A 26922-nucleotide genomic window follows, 5' to 3' on the forward strand; every position below is an offset into this window, starting at 1 on the left:
CCCCTTCTCCAGCGATCTCCCTCTCCAACGATCTCCACGCCAGCGAGTCTTCCCCATCTCCATACCTACACACCTGTCTTCACTCACTGTAACCTAATAAAGAGCCATCTATCTCCATATCGGTGTCTCCTGCCTGTCTGTCTGTAACAGAAGGTCGGACCTTACCGAAGGACTAATACCTGCACTCCCTCAGTCACTCCGTCACCTCCTGTTACGCCATGCCAAGGGCCAGACCGGCACCCTTCTTTGATTCATGATGGATATCAACGGCGTCCTGTGGCTCTATCCATTTGCGCCAGACAAGAGGCCACAGGGCAAAATCCCTCCTGGGGTACCTGTCTGGCTCAAGGTGGTCCACGCAGTCACCAGATTGCTCTCTGGTCTGCCAATCATCAGCCGACTAACCAGCTACTCGCCTGCACCGCTGCCCAGCTGCCCAGCCACTCGCCTGCACCGCCGCCCAGCTGCTCGCCTGTACCACCGCACAGCGGTTCGCCGGCTCCACTGCCCCTCTGGTCGCCTGCTCCGCCGCCCAGCGACCCGCCAGCTCCACTGCTGTCTCCCATCCCAGCGTCGCCGCTGCCTCCAGTTCCAGGTAATCATCACTCCCTGTTGGATCGCAGCTGCCGGCACTCCCTGCTGGATGGCAGCAGCCGGCACCCCCTGTTGGATGGCAGCAGCCGACACCCCCTGCTGGATGGCAACAGACGGCACCCCCTGCTGGATGGCAGCAACTCCTCGCTCCTGGACACCCTGCCAGACCGCAGCAGCTCCTCACTCCTGGACTCCCTGCCAGTTCGCAGCAGCATCATGCTCCCGGACTTCCTGCTGATCTAACTGGCTTTGCTGCTCCTATTGCTTGTAAAGTTAGCTGGCAAACTTTGTGTCATAGCTACTGACACTAACTAAGCTTGCAGGGATCTTAGGCAGGCTCTTGCATCGCTGTCATAAGAAAAAGAGTTCAGTTCAGTGTGTCTGCTGTGAGCAGACTACACGGCAGCGAAGACCTCTGTCCCCAGGTCCGAGAGGTGAGCCGGTGAGAGCGGAAAGAGAGAGAACGAAGGTGAGCTTTTTGTTACCCTGTCGGGGGATAGTCCAGGGGATATCCGGTTACAGGAAGTGACTGGAGGAGAGGTGCGACTATAAACTTAATGGCTTGCACTTCAAAATAAAGGTTCAGTTTATGTCACACAATGAACAAATTAATCTATGGAGTCCAGTGATACCTACAGTGCCATTGTCTATTTTAATTATAATGTGAAGTTTTGTGTTTTGGAAAATAAAGACTTGACATGGCGCTGATAATCATTGTGAATTTCTTTTTGTCTTAAACTTGCAGCCAGCAAATACTACTCATACAGTATGTCCTCATAATTGTGTTATAGGATCATACAATTCCTAATAACCGTACACAGTGCTGTCACCTTATTTAAAGCTCACAAAGTTGTGCTGTAGCGTATTATTGATGTTTATAAGACATTATTCCATTTCAGAAACATGATATTTATGATACATTTCAGCAGTTCTCTATATGTCTTTATAACTGGCTAAAGTTATAGTAGTTATAATGTTTATGACCCAGGACTCAGATTCTTTCAAACTTTGTTGTCACTTTGGCATGGTGGTATTAAGCATTGTGAATGCTGAACTTATAATACATTATGTCCACCACTTATAAATCTTCATAAACCATGCATGATTATAAACACTCATAAAGAGTTTCACAAAGCTTTATAATGCAAGATGTCTTGAATGAATCTGCTTATAATGCATTATAGACATGACCTTCATAGAAATTGTTATCAAACACACAGGTGTTTTCACTTATTTTGTAGGTTTCACTGTAACTTTAGGCTGGTGTGTACAGGCTGTCCTTGATTAACATCTTACTCTTAGTTTTGCTTCAACCGTCAGAGCTGGACAACTTGTAGCTTTTTTATTCTTATAAGCCCATGGAGCTGGGAGATATCACAACACTCAAGCATAACTCCAACCAACTTCAACCTGTGCAGAGATCTATTCAGCGAGAATAAATGGAAACAGTGTGTGGGTGTGCAGGCCTTTTAAAATTAGTTTTTTTATCTTGCAGTGATGGAACTACAAAAAATGAGCTGTCCATGGTGCTGAAGATTCACCTTAATGCCTTAAAGTGTTTTTGTGCATTTTAATTTCTTCAGTTTCACGTACACTGGGCTTTGACAAAGCTTGGCCATGCCCACAAATGTTTTAAATTTTACTGGACATCCCAGAGTGTCAGAAGATATCAAATGTTAAGTTGAGAGTTTTTCTTATTTCTTCCATCCTCCTCCATTTTCCTCCGTTTGTTGAGGGATAAAGACTATCCCACTGTAATATGAAGCATGTGGTGTCTTCTTCGTTTTTTTTATTTTTAATTCCATAAATCAATGTTTTAGCAAATATTGCCTGAATTCTTCTGAGTTTATTTATAGAATTTATAATAAACATACATTCTCATCACACATATGCATATGTGACATTCCCCTGTTACGTGACCATTTTTTACAACTGTTTCAGTAGCCATGAGCTTTCCTAGATACTTTTTTAATGTCAAAGCTCTACTGAAACATTAGGAAGCAAATCTGAAAGGATCTTGATTGTGATCTGATCAAAAGTGCTATCAATTATTCCTTCCAGGAGGAATATGATGGCAAAATGAAATGTGACCTGTTAACTCCTGTCAGTCTTTTTGACCAAGGCACTAGTTTGGAACTGGAGTTGGTACCCTGCCGCTGCAAAGTGGCTGCCCACTGCTCCTAATACTTAGGATGGGTTAAATGCAGAAAAAGAATTTCAGTAGACGTTGTACTGTGTATGATTGGGTATGTGACAATCAACTTGATATGATGTATGCTTTGGTGGTCCCTGGAGCCCAGACTGGACCCCACTGACACAGACTAACCCCCTGAGAACTTCAGCAGTCAAACGTGCAGTGGCTCACTCCTCATGGTGGTGTGTTATTGCTGAGTTGTTGTCACTTGGGTGTTTATCTGCCAGACAGCCTTCATCCGAGGTGCCACAAAACCCTGCCTACATCCCCTCCTGTCTAACATAGCTGCAGTTTTCACATTTTGTCACAGTGCCTATATTTGAGTTTGACGTGTATTTTTAAAAACAGCCAGAGAGCCGTCTGTCTGCACGGAAATGTTTTCTGTTGGGCAGGCAGAATGGGCCAGTCAGTGGGCTTCTTGTGGACTCTCCCCTCCTACATTAGACCAGATCTGATAAGGTTTGTTGATAAGGAAGCCAATCTAATAAGGCTTTTATAGGTACATAGTTACACGGATATTAAGTTGGAATGTTAAAATGTTTTATGCTGCACACTTCAGTCTTAGGAAATCTTGTAAATTTGATTATTTACCAACATTCAGATCATTTACTTACAATACCACAATGTTACATTATTTCAAAAAGGAGATGTACTCATTATGCAGAATGACCCTGTTCAGAGTTAAAGGATCATTATTACAGATGCATTACAGGAATAGTTAGGCAAAATGGTGAACCATTATTTTAATGTTGTAGTTTGTCAAAATGAAGCAAATTCTAACTACTTTATATATACTGTTAGGCAGTTTATGTATAGCTGCAAAAAAATCTTAGTTTTAAATTGATTTTAAACTAAAATGTGTCTGTGTATATTGAAATTTACTTTAAGAAAATAATAGGACTTTAAGGACTCAGTTTTCAAGAAGGTTTTCAAGAAGCGGATCACATGTTTTATGTAAAATTCTTGAAATGTAACTAGCTGTCAGATAAATGTAATGGAGTAAAAAGTACAATGTTTCCCTCTGAGATGTAGTGGAGTAGAATTAAGTAGCATAAAATAGAAATACTCAAGTGAAGTACAAGTATATTGTACAGTAAATGTACTTTTTGTATTTTTAGTTATAGCCAGAAATAAAATGACTGTAATTATTTAAGTAATGTTATAATCAGATATTCTCTATGATTAAGTAAGTGAATTTATGCACTTAATTAGTTATGATTCATTACATAATTCTAAAAAGTTGATGTTTTGTTGGGGGTAACCATTTAGAGTATTGATGATCATATTTAATGAACTAATTTTGCAGGGGTCCTCTCAACACCCCTATTGGTCCGCGAACTCCAGCTTGAGAACCGTGTGGCCTAGACAGTAGTTAGTAATGTCTCTGGAGCTTTTTAGATACTCGGCTTTAGGCTTCATGTCGCGGTGAGCTGGAATGTCTGGAGCGCTTCCGTGTCACCAGAGTGTCTGTCTAAGCGGACACCGAGCTTTGCGCGCTGCGCCATGTCTGCCTGAAGGACTGAGGAATTCTGGGGGGCTCCGTCTCTGCCGTTTCTTTTCTGTCAGACACCTAATGTAAACTTAAACCGGCGGGTTCAGCTATGAAGACTGAGCAAAGCTGTGTGGAGACACCGGCCACTCTCCGGGAGGTCAAAGATCTGCTCCAAAAATTGGCGCACGGAGAAGAGGTTGCCCCGGAGAAGCAACATGAAAGCAAATACGTCGATTTGGAGTTAGTGGACGTGAACACAGGCGGGGCAAAACCGGGAAAAGACCGTCGCTTTGGTGAAAGAAACCAAATGTCTGTCCCTATTTACAGCAGCGGCTCCGGGGCTCGGCGCGCAACGGCAGCAAACCATGAGTTGGCGATTAAAACCGAGACTGAAACTAAGAAGAAAGAGGATTCTGGAGTTGGGAAATGTGCGGAATATGTCAAGGAGGGTTCCTCTGACCCATCCTCGGCATCAGATCTTCCTTGTCTTCACGCAAAGTCAGAGGATTGCCTCAAACCAGGAGACAAAATCGAGCACGCCATAACGCAGCCCGAGGTGCCAAATAAAGAAGACAACAAAAAGGAATTACAGAGTAGTGATAATTATCTGAGCGGGAGAAGTGAGTCTGATGATTATGAGGAGGATGATGATGTTAGTTTGGTGCTTTCCGACGATTGCGTCCCGTGCGTAACGGAGGACGAGTCCCATTACATTACCACGCACGAGATCCAGCTCTCAGAGCTTTCTGATCATGATGGGGACTACGACCTCGGGGTGGGCTCCTCCACCAGCTGGGACATTGAGGATGACAACCAGGTGTACTCTTTTGTCGATTACGCTTCTTTTGACGGTGATGGAGCGGCGAAGGACAGGGGGGACAGTCGACAACCTGGCTCTCGGGGCGCAGCAGCAGCAGTCAGCACTCTGCTTGAAAGTGATCTGTGCGAAGCGGCCAAGTTCACCACCTCAGATGAGAGTGTGTCAAAGCCCCAGCAGCAGTGTAGTGGCAGCAGTGCGGGACAGATCCACCTGTCAATCAGAACCACTTCTCGAGCTATAAATGACCCTAGCAACATCCAAGAACAGGAAAATATTCTTTATCATGCCAGGCACTCCGGAGACATGAGTCGCTATGTGTTTAGGGGAGTTGATGGGAAGGCTGAGACGTTGTGTGACAGGGCGAAGTGTTTCATAGCCGCGCCCGGACGCTTACACTTTGGCCGTAAATTGGTGGGAAAAGAGGTCACCGGGTATTCCAGCGGCGAGTCCAGCGCTGTCAGCGAGCTGGACGACGCTGACAAGGAGGTGCGCAACCTGACAGCCAGAGCCTTTAAGAGCCTGGCTTACCCTTACTTTGATGCCATTAATTTCAGCACCTCTAGTGAGTCCTCTGCATCAGAGCATGGGATAGGGATAAACAGGTGGTCCACGTTTGTCGACCTGAAATATGGCAATATGAATATGTCACAAGGACTGGACCAAAGTGTTGTTTCCCATCAAAACTCAACGGCCTCATTTGAAATAGCCAAAAATCTAGACAATAGAGGTTATAAGGACATTGCACTGGCAAGCATCAAACCGCCCACCAGCAAGATCTTCACTCTGAATGGGAATCCCCACAGCGCATCGTCATCTACAAAGAAAATAGAGCTGATGGGGAAATTCAGTCAGGGCCACAGTGGGGTGATTAGACTCACAGAGACTCTGAACTTCCGTTGCAATGTCAAATCGCGAATGTCTGAGGGAGAAAGGCGCCCTAACTTTGCACAAAACGCTGCAGGATCACGTTCCACAGATGAAGTTACCAACAGTCTGCCAAGCAGCCAGAGGAGAGGGGCCAGTAAGCCGCCCTCTAAAACCATGGAAGACATGCACAAGAAAGCCATATTCGCCTCGAGCCTGATCAAAAATGTGATTTCTAAGAAGATGCAGTTCGAGCAGGAGCGCAAGATGGAAAGAGGGGAGATCAGTGAGCCGCATCAGACGCCTTCCCCGTGCTTTGTGCACCAGGAGAGCGACAGCCACAGGGGGAAGGGGAGCAGGGAGCTGCACAGACAGAGCTCCAAGTTTTCCGAGAGCAGCTCTGACTACGCCATAATGTGCGTGGATGAATTAGGGGATATCGTGGACAGCGGCTCATGTGATACCAAGAGCGACTCTCGGAGACAAGACACGGCCGCTCCCGTACCAGAAACTAATTTGGAGCCGGCAAATGAAGCTGGAATCGATACTAAAAAAGGCACATTGGAAGCGTCCAAAAGCACGCTGCTTCGCAGCCAAAATAGCGCGTTCAGATGCTGGAAGGACGAGGAGCTAGAGTTTCAAAAGGATCATAAAAACGACAAAACTCCGGAGGGGAAGTCGCCTTCAGCTAACGACAAAGAGGGCGAGTGGGACCAGTACTCATCGGGCGGCGGCAAACTGACAAAAATGTCACATTTGTTTGTGCCAAGTATCCAACTGCTGTCCAGTGACGGAGAAGTCGGACAGCAGCTGCAGAACAGGAACTATTCTCCGTGTGGAGATGGAGGAGGGATAAAATTGCGCTCTGACAACACTTTATACATCGAAGACTCCAGAAGTGTGGCTACATCTAAATCTCCGGAAATTAAAATTAACTTAAGGAGCGTCAGAGACAACAAAAAGGAGCCTTTTGGCGTCTCCAAACTGCGCGCTCCTAATATAGGCTGTAACACTGCCAGCTTCATCAGAACAGATGACTTCAAATGCCAGGCGCTGGCTGCAGCTTTTAAGGGTGAGTCTTCAGATAAAGTTCCGCATTTCATGGTTAGAGACATTAGAGATAATAAAGGAAAGCTGCAGACGCCCATACACCAAGTGAGAGACGTGCGTAAATTGGTTAAAAGTTCCTATCACTTTGTTTCTTTGGATAACAACGAAAATAAATCCCACTTTGCCTCTGCTGACAGCCATTCAGAGCAAAAGAAGCAAATGCCCTATCGAAATCCTAATTCCGTGTCCCCTATAGTGATAAAATGTCAGTCTGTGAATACAAACAGTAACGGAAAACAATCTGGAAATCTTATTGAGTTATCTAAACGGGAGCCGTTTGACATAGACACATCGTCTCCAGAGGGCGCTAAAAGTGCTCCAATGCAAAGGGCAGCAGGGACAGCACCCATAGGTAACTCAAATAATTCATCAGAGGGAGGCATTGGATTGAGGATTGAGAGCAGAATAGCTTCAAAGAGGCAGGAAAAAACATCAGATATCACAGATAAGAAACCTGAATCAAAGATGGCGAACCAGGTGGCTTTGGAAAAACTCCAGGCTGCTGTGAAAACCATGGAGCAGCTCTATGTATTTGAAAGAAATGAATGGAAACGGAAGAATGAGCCCCAGCCCCTGACAGACAGCCATGTGCTTTCACTGATAGCCAGCGAGGAGCATGGAGGACCTGAGGAGGAAGGAGCAAGAGGGTCCAACAATGACAAGACGCCACCAGCAGTAGCGGCTTCCCCCGGCACTGACAGCCTGCTGAGGCGAGAGGACAAAGTCTTTCAGACTCCCGGCAGCCGTGATGACAGGCTGGTTGCTAAGTCAATCCAAGCCACCAGCACCACAGAGAACAAAAACATGTTCAGCCTCAGCTCTAACCTTAAGGCCTCCACAACCGCAAAGAGTCCCCAGCCAAACACCATCACACAAACACCTTTCAGCACCAAAAGCTTTGTCCAAAGGTCCCCAAAATTGCCAGTTTCCTTAAAAATCAGTCAGAGGAAGCTAAGTGGACATGAGGAAGCGGAATCAAAGGAGGTAGAGAGGTCCACGCAGGAGCTCTTGAGGGCCTCAGCTGACAACGAGAACTACCTTACCATTCCGGTCAAGTCTCACGCCAGCAGCAACAAACAAGCCTCATCTGCTGATAAAACATCAGTGTACACATTTACCACCCAGACACACCCAACCACTCCTTCAGGACACTTGGGATCCGGGGCCAGGGGCCAGGAAGACCACAACCAGTCCCCTAAACGCTCCAGCATTGTGATGGAGACACGCTCACCAGAGATCCCTTCTGCCACTATTTACCACTCCTTGCCTTTGGGCATTTCCACAAATCAGCCTCAGGTATACTGCTTCTCCCCAGCAATCACCCCTGCTCCCACCCTGGACCCCTTCCTGGCCACCCAGAGGAAGATGCTCCTGGATCCCACCACTGGAAACTACTACCTGGTGGACACTCCTGTGCAGCCGGCCACCAAGCGCCTCTTTGACCCCGAAACAGGCCAGTATGTGGACGTGCCCATGCCGCAACCTCCTATGACCCCGGTGCCCATGCCCATCTCACCTTTGGCCCTCAGTCCAGGAGCATACGGACACACCTACATGATCTACCCAGGCTTCATGCCGACACCATCAGTGATCCCGGCCCGGACGCTGGTGCAGTCGCAGATGTCTGTGCAGTCAGAGGCGGAGAGCGGGGAGAGAGTCTCGTCGCAACAGACTGAGGGTATGTACATGGAGAGTCCTTTCTACATGGCCACTGGAAAGTCTCCCCAGGCGGCCTCCGGGGCTCAACAGCAGGCCACCACGAACAAGCCGCCGCAAGGCTTCTCCAGCTTTAAGCAGCCGGTCATCAGCATCACCTCCCAGCAGGGGCCCAGGATCGTTGCCCCGCCCTCGTTTGACGGGACCACCATGAGCTTCGTGGTGGAGCACAGATAAACGGCAGCTTACCTGGATGGGTGAGTAGTTCTGACTGTTTATCTGGTTTATGTACAGTATCAGGTTTGACTGAATCTACTGTACTAATGTAATTACAATTACAATAGTACTACTGTTTCTTCTAATTATAATAGATCATACTATTACTTGAGATTGAAAGTTTCTTGACTTTGGAAACAGCAGTTGAAAAAAAACATTCTTACCACCTGCTACTTCTAGTATCACTGGTGGAAAAATACTAGGATCCTTTACTTAAGCAAAAGTAGCAATATAACATTATAAAAATCCTGCATTCAAAATTATACTTGAGCAAAAACAGGGAAAGAAGTAACAGAGACAAATGAAAAAAAAAAGAAAGAGAAACTGATATTGACACTCGTTAAAGGTTGTCTCAGTGGTGTGCACACAGGAAAGATGTTGAGGGGATACTTTTTCTTTTGAAGCCCTTGTTTTATTGGGATATACAGTATATGTGGCCTAATGGGACATTTCCATGTTTCATTTTTGCTTTAATGTCACACAAGCGTGAGACTTGAGCAGCCTGAGTACCTTTCTGTCTGTCAAAGTGCCCAGGGTAGTCAAAATTCTTGGCAATTCTGGTTAGCATCAAGTGCCATTCTGGTGTGACCTTAGGGCAAAAGTGAACCTTTAACCCTGTGTTTGACAGAGGTTTGTCTTCAAAATAGTGAGCTGAGTTTTAAAGATGTATTATTTTACAACTTCATTGTTATATAGTTTATTTTATGATTATTTATTTCACAATGTCTTATTTATTAATTTTGCACACTTTGTGTCTCCATAGAGGCTTTCATCTAACCTGAAAAACGTCTATAAGTACATAGTGGATTGGTGTCACACTCTCTATACAACAATATGATATCTACCCTAAAGGTAACTAAGTTACAGTCCATATACGAATGTTCTAGTATCATGTCAAAGGGCATTAAGCATGCAACCAATCATGTACTAGGATTCAAAATGCATGAAATAGAGACACCATTTAAATTGTAAAGTTTGCACCTAAGTACCACAGCAGACGCTAGCACAGCAGAGATACAGAGGATTATATTGATATAAGATTCTTCATTGACTAGGTGTTTGAATGTGTGTGTGTGTGTGTGTGTGTGTGTGTGTGTGTGTGTGTGTGTGTGTGTGTGTGTGTGTGTGGCATGGTGGACATAGTGTGTGCAGCAGTAAAAGGTCAGGTGATGGCAGGCGTTTGTTATGTGTATACACTGACTGCTTCAGCTGCTGCTGGACATCAACAGGCTGCCTGGCAGGTCAGAGTCGCAGCAGGGTCAGCCAGCTTTTTATAGGACCAGTCATTTAAAGACAGAGAGTGAGAAGCCATGTTCACATGGTCTCTGGTCCGCAAACACAACATGCAACATAGCAGCAGATAGCCTCAGCTGAAATGTGGGGGAACATTTGGAGTTCCCCTTCTCATCTGAGAATGAGAGCTACATACTGGAGGGCTTGGTTATGTTTAGAAAGTAAACAAATAGTCTGATAGTCTAGAGCAGTGATTCCCAACCAGGGGTACTTCTGCAGTTACCAGGGGGTACGTGGAAAAATTGTGAAGGTCAGCTAATTTGAACAAATAGAAATTATGATTTGATAATATATATCCACATAATAGTGTTTAGGAGAAAAATCAACACACAAGTAAGATTACAAATCTGTGTGATGGTGATCTTTATAAAATAAGATAAAATAAGATAATCCTTTATTAATCCCACAATGGGGAAATCTGCTGGAAGACAGCAGCAAAGGGAATAGCGTAGCAAGAACAGCAAGAAGTATCAATAAAAAAGTATAGTAAGTATTATAGTTACTGTCACAATAACTATGGTAGTCTGCACAAGACATGCCTCAGTTTTCCACCAACCTGAGTCAATTGTAAGTTGATTAAGACTGCAGAAAGCCTTGTTAGAAAAAGACAGCAGTAGGTTTACACATACAATTTGCTTTGGTATTTTGGTGCAAAACAATAATATATACATACAAGAAATAAAAAGAAAGACAAAGCGAGAACTGCAGGTCATGAATCATAAATATTATAGAATATTTAAATGACAGTTTGTGCAATGTGCAAAATATTTACAAATACTGTAAATGGTTGAAACAACCAGTTTCTATCACTCCAAATGACAGCAGTAGAAATGCAAACTTGGCCAAAACTACTAAAAAATACCATTGAACAATTCCATAAAGCCAACCCATCTATCAAAGGGGTACGATACAGGGGTACTTAGGCCCATCTGATAGGGCTGTGTGGGTACGTTGGACAAAAAGGTTGGAGAAATGGGCTTTTAGTAGAAAGTAGTTTAAATAATACAGACTGGATGCAAAACTGTGTGTGGGGAAAGTCAATGAACAGTGTTCAAGTATCTCCAAGGGCGTAGGTTTGATTTTGACATTGGTGGGGACATAAAAGTGGGGCCCCCCTGGAAGCTGAGGCTTTTTGCATTTGACTTCTGACCGCAATTTCAAGTCATCATCATTCATTTATAGATATGGTGGTCAACAACACATTTTTTTCTGTCAATATGTTCCTGAGACAATAATTACATCATTTCGATTATGTAAACCAACAACATTGCAGTTTAGCTTTCTGTACTTCATGATAGAACATCTAAACAAGCAAATGTTCATAATTGAAACAACACTATTCAGAGATTGACATTAAGGTTTTTAGTCTATACTGAATACAAGAATATGTTAATTAATGAATTCTGTAATGTTATGTTAAGTTGACGAACCATTGTTATACAGTACATCATCAGCCTAACATTTGTCACAACACTGAATCTCACTACTAACATATCACCAAGTCAGTATACGACCTCACCTGTGACCCTGCCTTTCCACCTGCATCTCCTCCTCTGTCTACTCGAGCTACTACACGGTTGGTTGCTTCTGTCACCTGACAAAATAACACATTGATGCATGCCATATGAACAGTGAGGAAAAACATTTATGGCTTAGTTGAGTATTATTATTACCATACTTGTTGTAAAGTAGCTCCTAATGTCCACCTTTCTTTTTTTGGCTGCCATCCTGACTGAGCATATCACCAAATTAGCCTAATTGCCAAACACACACACACACAGACACACACACACACACTGACGTTAATGCAACCTCTAAGAATAAAGGACAAAGTGAAAGTCTGATATTAAAATATGTCTAGCTACCCAGGCATAACCAACGCCAAATCTGTGACAACTTACTGTTTCAGATGCACACAGTAGCCTACTGAATAAACAAACTGTAATGGCAAAACACATGAACTGTTAGTATAAGGATGGTGTCTTCCTCATTTAGTCTAGATCTAGTTCACAGAGCTAGCCTCACACACGTTAGCAAGAAATGGCAAAGCCAATCCTATTAGTGATATTGGGTTAGGGAGGCGGGACTCATAGTAGAGAACGAGATCTGTTTGTGTACCAAATACACCGAGAGAGAGACACTGAGGGACAACAGTGGTTGTATTTACATTTTTTCATCAAAAGTATTGCTAGGGACAATTCAGTAGTTGTTGGATATTGGTATAGGGACATGTCCCTACCGTCCCTACCAAATTCTACGCCCTGTACGCTCTCAACAACTATTGTCGTTGCACCTTTGAGTGTGGCAATGAACTCCCACATTTGTCAGAGAAAGACCCCCAAGTGTTTTTAGCTGTGTCAGTCAGTGGTACCCAGCTTGGGCTCCAGGGATCATCAGATGTCTTTTAAAGTTCCAGTGTGTAAGATTTAGTGGCATCTAGTGGTGAAATTGCAGTTTCCAAAAAATTTGAATACTGCTCTCCTCACCCTCCACTTCCAAGTGTGTAGGAGAAACTACAGTGGACGCGAAACCCACGTGCAACATGGCAGCCTCCGTGGAAGGGGACCTGTTCTCTCTGTAGATATAAAGGGCTTATTCTAAGGTAATGAAAACACAATGGTTCTTATTTTCAGGTGATTATACACTGATGAAAACATACCTATAAATATTATATTCCATTTCTGCCAATAGCTCCTACTAAATGTTACACACTGGACCTTTAAGGGTGCCAGGGGTTCCAAAACACAGTTAGGTCTAGCTTGATTTTGCTGTCATTTTCCTTCCTTAGAACAGATAATGCTTCTGTGTAGAAACAAACAACTCAACTGCAACTCTGTATTTTAAAAATACAGATTGTTTGCAAGAATAAAAAATGTTTAAACCATTGGTAGGTATGAGAGAACAGATGGCAGACTGATATGCAAGGGGAAATTAATTACTGTTCAGGTTTTCTCCTAAATAACCAAAAGTATGGAAGTTAATTAATGTCAACACTAAGTGGGCAGTGATTTTTACATGGACAGATTTGTGAGCACAGAGCTTGGTTTAACACAGGCCAATACATAATTGTGAATGTAACTATGTTTTGATCCTTTAATAGAAACTATGTTACTAAATTTGACACAGTCAAAACAAACTGCAGTTGTATGGAGACCCAAAAGGCTTCAAAATACATTAATACATAAAATAAATATTCCATTTTTAGCCATGCTAGCGGTGTGGCTCTAGGGATGGCAATGTTGGTCTGTTGGACGGTTCACCATTTTGATCCAGACTGAAATATCTCAACAAAGATCAGATGGATTGCCATGACATTTTGTACAGACATTAATGGTTTCCGACAGAGGACGAATCCTACTGACTTTGATAATCTCCTGACTTTGCCTCATGGATTGCAATGAAATTTTGTACAGACATTCATGTTCCCCAAGGGATGAATCCTAGTGATTTTGGTGACCCTCTGAATTTACATCCAGGTAAAAATTTTAATGCATCCAGTACTTTGGTTAATGACCAAGTACCTGCATAACTAATGGATTTCCCATCATCCTCAGCTGTACTTTTTTATTTTTAAAAATAAATTTTAGCATGCTAACATGCTAAACTAAGATAGTGAATATGGTAAAATTATACCTGCTAAACATCAGAATGTTAGCATTATAAGCATGTTAGCATGCTGATGTTAGCATTGAGCTCAAAGCATTACTGTGCCTAAGTACAGCTTCACAGAGCTGCTAGCATGGCTGTAGACTCTTATTCTTATTTAACTCATCTCACGTTCCATCACAAATTCTTTAGCTGTCCGTCAAGACTAACTTGGCCAATAATGTGATTAGCTGTTGCCTAGCTGAAAGCATTTTAATTTGATGTTTACTCAAGGTTTGGTTTCTTAAATCTGTCAGATGTCTGTCAAGACAGATGAGAAAATTATGACTGACGTGATAAATATTGTTCAATCCAGGAGTGTAAACCACCATACAGTATCTTTGTTGTTTGATAAGCCATTAAAGTGGATTTGCTAGTTCATATCTCATCTTTCACATGGAACCTGTAGCAACACCCCCATACCAACATGTTCCTTTGTTTTGCTGTTGTGCTATTGTCAGTCTGAATGAACCCTGACTCCTGAAGCCAGACAGTACGTAGTGATGGGTGACTTTGACATTTGACTTTGATTGAGTTTACACTTTAATGGTACTGATGCATTTTTCAACAATAAATGATTGTGAAAATTTGACTGATTTGACAAGAAAGGTGAGCAGCTGGTTTGGGGAATCGAGAGAGTCCTATCAGTTTATCAATCTACAGTGCGCAGTGAGACAAGAATGCTTTGGAATGCAACACATCCATGACCGGTACAGTTCATGGCTTAGCATTGAAAAAAGTGTCCTGACAACCTCCACACATTATCTGACTGTCTGTATTTAAACCAGGAAACACATTTTGTTGGTTTTATTCCTCACTCACAGAAGACAAGGGTCAACCCACAACTTCCACTGAATGACAGCTAGAATAGTAAGGAATACCTGAAACACTGGAAATACTGGAATACTGCCGAATTGAACTGGTGCTGAATCAAATTCTCTGTTTAAACAGTCCACCTGCTGTGTTTTCAGCATCATTTGGATAGAATGGCTTCTCGATCAGAGAAGGATTTTTCTTCTCTGGTCTGTTTTGACATCTTCAAAAGTCCTATTTGTTAAATGGCCTAGTAGGCTGATTGGCGAGTCACAGCTAAACCCAGCGTCCCTGTACACCGTTTGCACAGTGAATTTCAGCCTCTTCCTTTTGGATGGAGGATTACAGGCCCAAGGTGTAGAACAAAGCAGTAAAAAATAGTTTTGTTCCAGCCACCATCATTCAGATGAACAAGTCGTAGTTGTAGTTATTGGAGCCTTGAGTATTTTTATCCTGTTTGTCTACTGTCTGTGTTGTTTGTAAAATGTGGGTCAAGATGGATGCCGTGTCTGCTGCAAACCAAATCTACCTACAGGTACAAATAAAATAACCTGACCTGACCTGACATATGTGTGTGTGTGTGTGTGTGTACGCATGACTTTGCTGTCACTTTCCTCCCATAAAAAAGACAACATTTTTGTGCAGAGGCACTCGCCTGTTCCATAAAGCGAGTTTACCAAGCCAGGCTTATTTTGGTTAGTCTGACTCATTTTCAGTTGATTCGGTTCCATAAAGCAAATACAACATAGTTAAAGCTTAGTTACTATGGCAACGTTTGCTGGTTCAGGGCAGAATAACTGACTGTCTAAACTGAGTTGTTGTTTAACCAGAGTTCCTGTAACCCTGACCCGACGGGAACATGATGATTTTACCACTAACTTTCTGGTGTGCTGCCATATTATTTGACTTCAGTATCAGTAAAAAAAATGAAAGTTTATAGAAAATCAACTTAAATAAATAATAAATTAATTACATTATACAATGATAAATAATAAGATATAGACCTACATACGTCTTTAATTATGTAAAATGTTTAGGCTTATGCTAGATAAAATAATTCTAATCTAAATTACCCTAATAGAATGATAATAGCTACATAAATAGCCTAGTTAACAGTACAATTCCAAAAAAATTATATTAACCAGAAATCTATATCCATAAGCCTCTATCCTCTATTTTCCCAATAGGAAAGTGTTTAAAAATGTGTTGTTTAATACATTTAAAAAAAAGTAAACTTAGATGTGTTTAGCAGGTGTTTGGTCTATACATGAGCACCTCGACTCATGTGTCGTTCTTTGTCAATCACGGCGTGTCCTTTCATTGATGAGGTGGTGGATGATGGTGCTGTCATAGTACGCAGGGCATTTCAAAGAGAGTGTGCTTTGTTTTTGCTATACAGTAAGCTGGGCACCAGGGTTCTGTTCAACTGTCCAGTACAAATTACAATGATCAAAACATCTTTTCATAGAAGCATTATGTTCCAATCCATATGTCAAGGCTTTAGGCTACTTTTCCCCACTTTTCCCTCAATTTCATTTAATTATACAAGACACACAAGTCACAAAATTTGTATATTTTCTTTCAAGTTGAAGCTGCCTGTTGGGGGATAAGGCATACAATTAAATGGTGTCAAAAAAACAAAAGGTCATGTGTCATTGTCTTGATTATGGCAGTTCTACTTGCATCTTTCTCCAGTTGTTGGATTTCCAGTTCCAGCTTTCTCGTGTTCAGCTTTTTGTTTTGGATGTCTACATCCAGTGCATCCATTTGTTTGAGGAGATAGTGCTTGTACGCGTCTTTACGTTTTCTGCATTCTGTAGGAACAGAAAGTTTAATTATTTTTTGGAATGCTCTTGGCATTGTGTTGTATTTATTAGTTAATACTCATTTTGTCACCTGTGGTCCCAGTCTGAGAGGGTCCTATACGGGTCTCAGTGTCCTGCAGCCAATAATTGTAAAAAAAAAAAAAAAAAAAAAACACAGTAGGGCTTTAAGTGTATAATGTGCAGTCATTGCTTACCTTGGGCCTCCTTGAACATACAGACAATCTCCTCATCCTCCTCCCTTGTAGATGAGCCTTCACCCTGAAACCATTAATCAAACTCTGTTTAATGATCACCACTCAACACTGATAGTAAACCAGTGCTTTAAACCCACAGGGTCCTGCATGATGTCTGGTGGCTCCAACAGGCACAGAATTTGCCATCACTTTGAAACATGTTAGAATAAAGACTTTGGTCAAAAATATGCAAACAGATATTTTAACCTTTTATGTAGTCACTCCTTGTACTGGGTGGCATGGATTCAGCCGATGTTCCCCCTCTGTTCCCTCAATGACTGGCCTCCCCTTGTTCAGTTCGAAGGCCAGCTCCTCTACAGGAGTAAAGTGTGCTGGTGGTAACCCTCCCCCATGCCAGCAACATCACTGCTGCAGGTAATAAACATCATGAGATTGGACAGTTCTAGTATGATTATGCTTAAGTGCTTATATAGCCTATAGGCATACTTACCATTCTGAACAATATTTTTATATTTAATCTTCACCTGCTGCCACATTCTTTTCTCCTCACTCAAGTTGTTGCTTTTTAAAAGTGCCCCCCAATAAATGTGTTGAAATCATTCATCAAGAAAATGTATATATATATATATATATATATATATATATATTAAACGAGTAAACATCTACACATCTTACACATTCGGTCGATCCGCAATTTCTTGCCAGTCTTTCTCTCTGGTTTTGTTTATGGCAGCTGTATTACCTTTTTTTGTTATTAGATGTTTGAATTCTTCATATGTTTCCAATAGTAAGTAATGCTTGGTGGCCGTGAACATCGCCCATGGGCATTGCCTGGCATAACGGAGCAGAGGCAAGACCAATCTTAGAGGGTTTACAGGAAAATACGTTGACATACCCGTTTCTTATTGGCTGACAGGTCTGTCAATTCTTCACATCAGTGGCACAAACATCCTCTCATGCTTGGAAAACGTCTGTATGAGTTACATGAACATAATATGAGCGGAGCATATACAGCTAACCTACTTTGCATTGCACTGTACCCAGCCAAACCGCTAGTGACACCAAGCATAGTCTCGTTTTGGGCCGATTTTTGTCATTTTGGTAATTTAATGGTCTGCTGTTAACAGCAGAGCAGCTGCGCAGATAAGTGCAACGCACACTATCGCACAAACATCGCACACACATCGCACACACATCGCACACACATCATATCCACAGGGGGCGGCGGATAATCTGCGGATCGGGTTAATAGCCTGTGGGTTGCAGGTGCGTGAAATCGGGTGAAGTGTCTAACATCTAACTCGGTGAGGTAAGGATTTATTTTGACCAAACCACAGTGTCAAATGGAACAGTGGAAAGACTAACCAAGATGGTTTTGGTGAGTTTTATTTTGTTTCTGTTGAGTTTGAATGAAGTGTGTTTTATGATGCGTTAACGAGGAAATTAAGCTGGTCTTGAATTCAGAAAGTGTAACGTTATGGTTGTATCTTTCTGTTTAAAATAAAATAGGTGTAAGAATAGTTCCTTTCTTTAGCGCACACTTCATCCTGTCTGCTGTGGCCTCTCTGCTCTGCGTGAGCGCGTGTGTGTGTGTGCGTTGTGTGTGTGTGGTACAATGAAATGTGTTGGACAAGAAAACAGATATGCTCAGCAATATAGAGCACTAGTCATAAAATATAGAATAGCCTATGAGATAAAACATTTAAAAAGATAAGGTAACTATTCATAATACTCTGAGTATTACAATAATCACAATACATTTGAAATATATTTGAATTTGAAAGTGCCTTTCACAAACTCAAGGACATTGTACAGTGTAAAAAAAGTTGTAAAAAGTAGAGTAAAAAAGGGACTAATAACATTACTGTCTGCCAGAGGCTCTAACGGGTTACGTTTGTTAGAGGGAAGCTTGAGGCATCTCCTAAAACCAGAGATTCTGCGGATTCCACCTCCATGGTAAAGACCATGTTTTATGGTGTCTGTCATCATTAATGCAGCTCCCTGTTTAGACCCTTTTGATTGGTAACTGAGCCATCTTTGTCAACAGTTCCCCTGTACCGTAATGACCTTATCTGTAGTGTGTAGTATACAGTATAGCCTAGATGTTGTGTTAGGCCCACACCCAGTCCTCAGCTGCAGATGGTCTGGGCTTAGCCCCAGACCTTGTCAACTCCAACAAACGCCCCTGACACCACCGCTCTCTTTCCCGCTGCTGTTTGCCAGGGTGGATCGATTCGATCCATGTTCGACCTTTCGGGCTGCTTAAGAATAGCGTGCACACGCTATTATCTTGACTACTTGAACCTGTGTTGAATTAGTCTGATTGCGTGAACTTGAATTGATCTTTATTGAACCGCTTTAGCCCCGACTGATTTGTTAGGTTCATTCAAGTCAGGTGTTTGACTTTAATCCTTGCTTTTCTTAGTGCGCTTTATGGAACAGGGTCCTGGTTTTAAAAATACACTTTGGAAGCAAATTTGTTATGCAAAACATTAAAACTACAGCTTTGTTAGATAGGAGAGAATGAGACGGTGTAGTCCCTCATTCGTCCAGGAGTGTTCCATCGTAGAAAAGGTTTCTGTCGTAGTCATCTGGACACTGTTTTCAGAATCAAGACGTTTCGGCTCCCATCCGGGGTATTGAGAATGACTTCCGGATGGGAGCCAAACGTCTTGATTCTGAAAACAGTGTCCAGATGACTACGACTGAAACCTTTTCTACGACAGTTTTATTGATCACTGAGATAGCACTGACTTGGAATGAAGTTGGTTCAATGTTTATTTTAAAAAAAAAGAAGCTTTGATGTAGTAAGCTACCTTTGCCATGTTGCTGTAGCTCAGCTTGCTACATTTCTCTGGAGGAGCTTCAGTGTAGAGTCACTGGTAGCTTAGCTCACTACACTTTCCAAGTAGCTTGCCCAACACTACCTAAATGTTGCACACTGGACCTCCATTTTAAAAAAAAAAAAAAAAAAAAAAGGAGAGGAGCTGACAACTGGAAGTGTCTCGTTCCTGCAGCTCACCCCAGCTGTACTTTGTGTTTGGTGTTAGTTAGAAAATGTCAGCCAGCCAACATGCTAAACTCAGATGGTGGACTAGGTTAACATCAGCGTGTTAGCATGCTGATATTAGCATTTAACTCAAAGCACTGCTGTGCCTAAGTACAGCCTCACAAAATTCAGTTGTAATTGAATTCTGATTTTCACCACTAGAAACAGACAGCTAGGTGTAGCCTTAAGCTAGTTTTCATTTTCAGACAGTGAGAATTGAGAGAAGCAAAAACGCTGCCTGTTTTCCATCTCCTTCTGACCCTGTTGATTACATGATAGGAGCTTTCAAAGGAACACGGGTGATGGTATAAATGCAGATACCCTCATCTCTTTCAGAAGAATATGTATTTTGTTTATTGAGTCTTGTAATGTAGTCAAAATGCCAAGTGCAAGCTAGCGTACCTCCTGTATTGCAGTTTACTATTATTCCTGATTTTAACATTTTAGCAGTCCCTCGTGGTGTTAAGGCTATGACTTGAAAATACTTTGGTCAAGTATGTGTCAGTCAAGGTTTTATTGCATATCCTGTGTTTATTTTAGCTCATTAGCCTTGTGCTAACTCTTTTGCTGTGGGATTTCCCACTGTATTGATGTGTTGCTATACAGTACATCACACGCTATGTGCTGACCAGCTTCTAGTCACTTAGCCTATTTGCAATTAGAGTTATGGCTAATAAAGCTGGAATCACCAGACCAAAGAGATTATGCGGGGGAAAAGGTGTTAACTTCATTTATTTTGATTTAGTTGATGTATTGTCGTGTCCTTTGAGTTACATGACTTGGCAATAATTTTGAGTGGAGGAACCTCAAGCATTGTATACATCTATGTAAATAAAGACTGACAGAAGCGAGAAGAGCAAATACTGCCTGTTGTCCTTCTCATTATTATTCTGTTCTTTACAGGACAAGAATCGAACCTAAATACAGGCCTTACTCAGGAATTTGTTAGTTAACTTCAGTCTAACTCAGGTTAGCCTGGTTCCAGACTACTATTCAGGGCTGTTCACATGTGTTGTGCTCATTTCTAAAATGTCAGAAAGTTGCCTGCAAGCAACTTTTGGAAATGTTGAGGGGAAAAGATTTGACTGCTCAGTCTGGTTTTTCCTTGAATTAACAAATGACAGCTTATTGCAGTCCGATTATAGTGAAAAGCTGCATCTTATGGATTTAAGTGCTATTTGTGATACCGCAGATCATAATATTCTGTTAGATTGTCTGAAGAAGTGTGTTGGGATATATGGTAGGCTATAGCACTTTTAGTTTTTTTTTAAATATATATATATTTTTTTTTTCTCCTCCCTTTAGGGCACATTATCCACCAGTTTGGCCGTGTCTCTTATCATTGTATTAGTTAAACGTGGGTGGCCATTAACACAATTGTCTTAAGGAGATTAGTGCCTGATGTTCCTGCAGTTAAATCACAACAAAACTGAAGTTCTGGTCTTTGCCCCAAATCAGACCTGCGTCACTTATTTTTTTCCGACTGCTCGACAAATCATCCGTTGTTTTGTCTCCTCATTTCTTGACTATTGAAATACAGTGTATTCTTGTTTAAGGCAAGAAGCTGTAGCATCTCTACAATTAGTTCAAAATTCTGCTGCAAAATTACCAACTAAAACTCTGCAGCATTCCTATATCACCCTGGTGCTGGCTTCACTACACTGCCATCTGAAAAGTGCTATATAAATAAGAAATATATAAAACATAAAATAAATATATAATAAAATTTTATATATATATATATATATAATACAAAAGTTATACTTTTACTCATGTTGTACTCATGCTGTTTCCCCAGATGGAAAAACAACGAGCCAATCGGAGCAATGTAGGCGGGATTAATGGGGAAATTCCAATTGTCTGATTTGTGTAAACAAAATCAGGAATATGCACTCACAATGTGTTCTGGAACTACAAATTGGTTTCAGAGCATTCTTATATATCAGATTGAAGACTGTTTTTGCGCAATCATTTTGTCATTAATAATCTTCTGTACAACTCTAATCTGGTCTAGTTGTCTAGGGACCACCAGGGTCTTCAAAAGGAGTCAGGGGGTCCAAAGCACTGGTAGTTAGTTTTGATCAGAGGTCACTACAGTGTATATATTGTATATGTCGATCATGTAATGTATCATGCAATTCTTTATACAGTCAAATAAGAAAAAACAGACAATAAGAAAAACCCTCACCAACATACGGTTTCTTAGTGGGGAAATGTGACTCTACCATCCTACTGTGCACAAATGAAACATTTCACATGTGCAAACAAAGTTTCTCTAATGAAAGTACCTCTGGTAAATTAGTATATTTGGGTCTCAGCTGTTAATGGTGTGTTCGTAAGAACTTAGTGTTTGTTTTCTTTTCTTGGTTCCCAACAGGGCTGAGCTGAGTGGATGCTGGACTGCTCTGGGTCTCCTCATTGTGCTGCGTTATTTATTTTAGCGGCTGGAGGTGATGGATAAGGGCCCTTGCATGAAAGGGTTCATTTGCATCCTGTTTCACCTTTTTCAAATTTCTACAAGCTGTATATCAAGTATGTATTTCTTGCTTTGTTTTATAACATCACATTGTAAAAACTCACTTAATTCATAGGCCTATATCGCATCGACTTTGCTAGCATGGTAATCAATCCCCCTCATAAACCGATCAGGGTTTAATTCTGGAAATTTGTTTAACTTATCAGACTATGTAGTTTTTGTGACCTTTGTAATTCATTTCATAAGTATTATTTATAATATTTAGCCAAATATCTCTACCATTTCTTACCATCTATTGCAGGGATGGGCAAACTTTTTGACTCACGGGCCACAATGGGTTCTAAAATTTGACAGAGGGGCCGGTCCGCCCGTTCCTGCGTTGACTGCTTGCTAGCGTAGTCGGCATGCTTCGTAGCAAAGTGACGGCTGATATTGTACTCTTTGAAAACCGCGACAGTTTCTTGGCATATTAGGCACACAGCCTTTGATCGGACAGTGAAAAAATATTTTGTTGTCCGCTCCGTATTAAACACTCGGCGCTCACTATCCACTTTTCTTTTCTTTGATAAGCTCATTTTTGCAGAAGGGCTCATGAGAGAAGAAGAGAGTAATACACGCGAACAAGGTCAATGTAGCTGAAGTGCGCCATCTTTTGGGGAAACGTGGGCATTACAGGGGAAAGGTAAATTGAACAAGGCTTACCCGTACCTATTTTAATAGAATTTGGTATCGTTCGGTGGGCCGGATTAATAAGCCCAACGGGCCGTGTGTGGCCCGCGGGCCGTAGTTTGCCCATGTCTGATCTATTGTGTGTTGGAATTAATAGTGTCACTACTATTGCTTTAAAATGTACAATAGTCAGCATTTACCACTGTGTTTTTATATGTGTGGAAATGTCATAATGAATTCAGCGTGGTTGATTAACTAACATAATACTATTGATGTAATGTGTGTGTTGAACCTATACAATGTCAGACATCCTAGAGATCTCTCATCATGCCTGTGTTCTGCATATAGAGCAGAATTTTCAATTCATTTTTGAACATGGTGTATCACATTCGAATCTTAAGTTTTCATCTAATGAACACAGTTTATGTTGAGATCAGGTTTATTAATTACCTGATCACACTTAAATAAAACTGGCAAATCCTTCCTCCTCCCTGGAATGTAAAGAATCTGATTTTAGTTTTCTAATCAGCTTTATAAAGGTCTAGGACAACTCAGCTGTGTGACCTGCACACTGATGTACTTTTTAGCCCCATTTCACATTATTTCTACAGTATGTGTATCAGTTTCTAAGTAATTATTTTGACACTGACTTATTGTTTTGTACTTTAAATAGTTTACAGACTGTGGATCTGCTGGCAAATCCACCCTTCTTTCATTTTGAATCAACTGCTGGAAACATGTTACTTTTACTGTCTTTACGCTAGGAAACTAGAAAATACAGTCTAATCCAACATCAAGCCTTTTACAATAACTGCAGAAAATGTGTTATTATTAGCATTTAGAAAGTGCTAAGCTTTGGTCACTGTTTTGAATTCAAATGTTGCTCCATCACTGCCCCAACCCTGTGGAAGTGTATAGGGGACTATATTCAAATATTGTAAACTTGAAAATGTAATTTCACAATAGCATTATAATTTTCCACATATGTGTGATATTTGAGTAAAAATGAGAATGCAATAAACCAATTTTCATTTTCACATACTCGTATGGGCATTCTATGACTATTAAAATTACTATGAAAAGCTGTTTGACATTAAATTTTCAAAGTTGTAACCCGCTGTACAGTGGACAATATTCAAATATTAATTCAAATTTGAAAATGAAATATAAACAATGTGACCTCTTTTTCCAGTTATGCAAGCAATATTTAAGGCAAAATGAAAATGCAATTTTCTAACAATTTGAAAATGTACTGCAGCAGTGTTTGAATGTGCATGGAGAAGAGCTCTTTTTTTGCTTCCGTGCAACAGAGGCAGAGTAAAGCTTGTTGTTTAGAGAAATGAAATTCTGTATAAGTGTAAATACTTTTTTTCACAGGTCTCAAGGGAGGCCTGATGTTCTGATCCGTCACAGTGATTTCTGTGATTCAAAGACTTGGGCAAGGACACTCAAACAGGGTGGGGGTTTGAAGCCAGACCACCCTGCTGCTTGGAAACCATTACTGTGAACTTTCTGGACAGACAGTAAATACTGTGAAGGTAAAAGGAAAGTGGATTTGTCATGAATAGAAAAAGTAAGGGGACTTTTATTTTGAATGAAACGGTGAATGCACCACATGGAAAGGTGGGTTTAGTTGGCTAGAGAGAAATGAAACAACAAAAATCAGTAAAAGTAATGCTGAAATGAAGGCTTAGTTTAGGTTTTCAATTTTTATGTGTTTTGCAAATGTACAGTGTCGGTTCAAAATTGTCACGAATACTGCAAGGGATGTTTAATCATATGCTGACATTAAATGTGTGTGTGCGCCTTGTGAAAATTTAATAAATATGAAACCCTTTTGCAGATCTCTCTATTATATTTTGTGTCTTTGTTTAAGTCTCTTCTCAAAACACATTTTTATCTGAAAGCATATCCTGATTTTACCTGAACTGGCTGTTTATTTTATTGTTTATTTTATTGCTTTTGTGTATTTTATGTATTTTATTTCTTTATATTTCGTCATTCACTGTGGTATTTTATTTCTCTTGTTGTGAAGCACTTTGTACTTTGTTTTGATAAGTGCTCTATAAATAAAGTTTTATTATTATTATATTTTCCAGTTGATGGTTGTTAATGCATGACTTAAGTAAAACTTTACTGGAATACCAAATAGAGGCTTTTGTTAGTTTGTTACCTTTTATACATTTTGTATTTCTATTCCATGTTGTACAAAAACAATGTTTTCGATGTCATGCTCCACTTGAGATCTAAGTACAGTTTTGATTTTTAAAGTAATACCAACAGTGTTTTTGCAAAAACCACGATTCCTTGCATTGTTATCAGAAGAAATACATAATTTAATAAAAAGGAAACACACAAGATTTTAAGGTTGGTCCTGTGTCGGCATGCTGCTCAAAATGCAACTGAAGCATGAGTATTTAATAATAAATTTATTTCATGGAGCACAGGCTTGTGACTTTTACTTTCCCCAAAGTGTCAGTTTGTTGTTGGAGCAGCTGAAAACAGCACAGAACAGAAAAGACTACCCATCAATCCATTTTCTGCCACTTATCTGGGGCCAGGTCGCGGTGGCAGCAGGCTAAGCAAGGTAAAAAAAGGTTAAAAAAAACTGAACAAAATCTTGTTTAAGTTTTGTAGATTATAACGTTTTTTTTAATGGCATTTGATAACTATATTTTCAACATATAACTGGTTCTACAGGATCTGCTTGACAGATTTCCTGGCAAAAATGCTTAAACTGAAATCCTTTGCATACCTTACAGCATTATATGTGGGTTTACAAGCTGCCACTGCAGTAATAGCAGCTTGCCTACAGCCCGGAAGTAGCACAAAAGTAGGTTTACTGGGCTGATGAACCTTTGTTCCCCATAAAACCGCAAATATTTTTTTCCATTTACATTTGTGTACATATTAAACAAACAAGATACAACATGTTTAATCAGTGAGCTTTAGAGGTGTTGGTAGGTATATTTTTGAACTTTGGACAGAGCCAGGCTAGCTGTTGTCCCCTGCATCCAGTCTTTATGCTAAGCTAGGCTAACCACGTCTTTACTCCAACTCTGTGCTTGTGCTCTGTGCTTAACACACAGACATGAGATTGATATGAGTTTTTTCATCTCACTCTCTGAAATAAAGTGAATAAGGGTATTTCCTTTAGAAAGCACTTTCTTGATGCAGAAAGTTCTTTAGAGGCAGAGGTGGCACTTGGACACTTCTCAGAATGTGATAATGTCCAATCTGTCCTGTTGAGTCCAGGTTGTTTAGAATCAGTTGTTTTCAGCCACAATTGATCAAGAAATAATATTGTAGTGGAATCGTTCCCTTGGCCCTGAGACACACGCTGAGACCACATTTTCAGTTTATTCTTTCTTTCTTTCTTTTTGTCGACACAATCTTTCTCTCTGCATCCGCCGTTCCTCCGACAACCTCTGCTTCTTTTCTTCCCTGTGTCCAGCATGCTACTGTATTTAAGGAGAGAATAATTGGTTAACCGGGTTCGGCTGTGCCAATTATCTCTCTATGATGCTGCTCACCTGAGGGGAACAGGAGAGGAAGTCAGCCATGGCCACTTTGAAATTAAAAGGCTGGAGAGCCAGATACCACCATGTGATCCGGGCGTTGGCATCCTTCATGCAGTGGAGCCACTGGAGGGGGGCATGGTCCGAACAGAGGGTGAATGGGCGCCCCAGCAGGTAATACCGCAGAGCCTCGACCGCCCACCGGATGGCCAGGCACTCTTTTTCGATTGTACTGTACCTGGCCTCTCTCTCTGACAGCTTCCGGCTTATGTATATGACCGGGCGGTCGACACCCTGCACCTGCTGGGACAAAATGGCCCCCACTCCTCTGTTCGACACGTCAGTCTGCAGAACAAAAGGGAGAGAAAAGTTAGGTGTGTGGAGGAGAGGCTCCCCACAGAGGGCTTGTTATACCCTCTTGAACGCCAGTTGG

At 41.3% G+C, this 26922-nt stretch overlaps 1 protein-coding gene across 7 annotated transcripts; it reads left to right on the forward strand.

Annotated features, from left to right (window-relative positions):
- The first annotated feature begins 4217 nt into the window (after nt 1–4217).
- lg22h4orf54 (linkage group 22 C4orf54 homolog) lies at nt 4218–24915 on the forward strand. Of its 7 annotated transcripts, none has more exons than XR_006376624.1 (3): nt 4218–8987; nt 9770–9858; nt 22204–24915. XR_006376624.1 is itself a non-coding variant. In XM_044184888.1 (2 exons), the coding sequence occupies exon 1, from the start codon at nt 4390–4392 to the stop codon at nt 8965–8967; it is 4578 nt and encodes a 1525-aa protein (XP_044040823.1). In that variant the 5' UTR covers nt 4218–4389; the 3' UTR covers nt 8968–8987; nt 22204–24915. The 7 variants fall into 7 exon arrangements, 2 of the variants coding, with proteins under 2 accessions (XP_044040823.1, XP_044040824.1); XR_006376627.1 differs by having other exon boundaries at nt 24349–24915; XR_006376626.1 differs by lacking the exon at nt 9770–9858 and having other exon boundaries at nt 22204–22358; nt 22873–24915.
- Nucleotides 24916–26922: the final 2007 nt, after the last annotated feature.

This window comes from Siniperca chuatsi, linkage group LG22 (assembly GCF_020085105.1).
Source record: "Siniperca chuatsi isolate FFG_IHB_CAS linkage group LG22, ASM2008510v1, whole genome shotgun sequence".
In the NCBI taxonomy this organism is placed as follows: Eukaryota; Metazoa; Chordata; class Actinopteri; order Centrarchiformes; family Sinipercidae; genus Siniperca; species Siniperca chuatsi.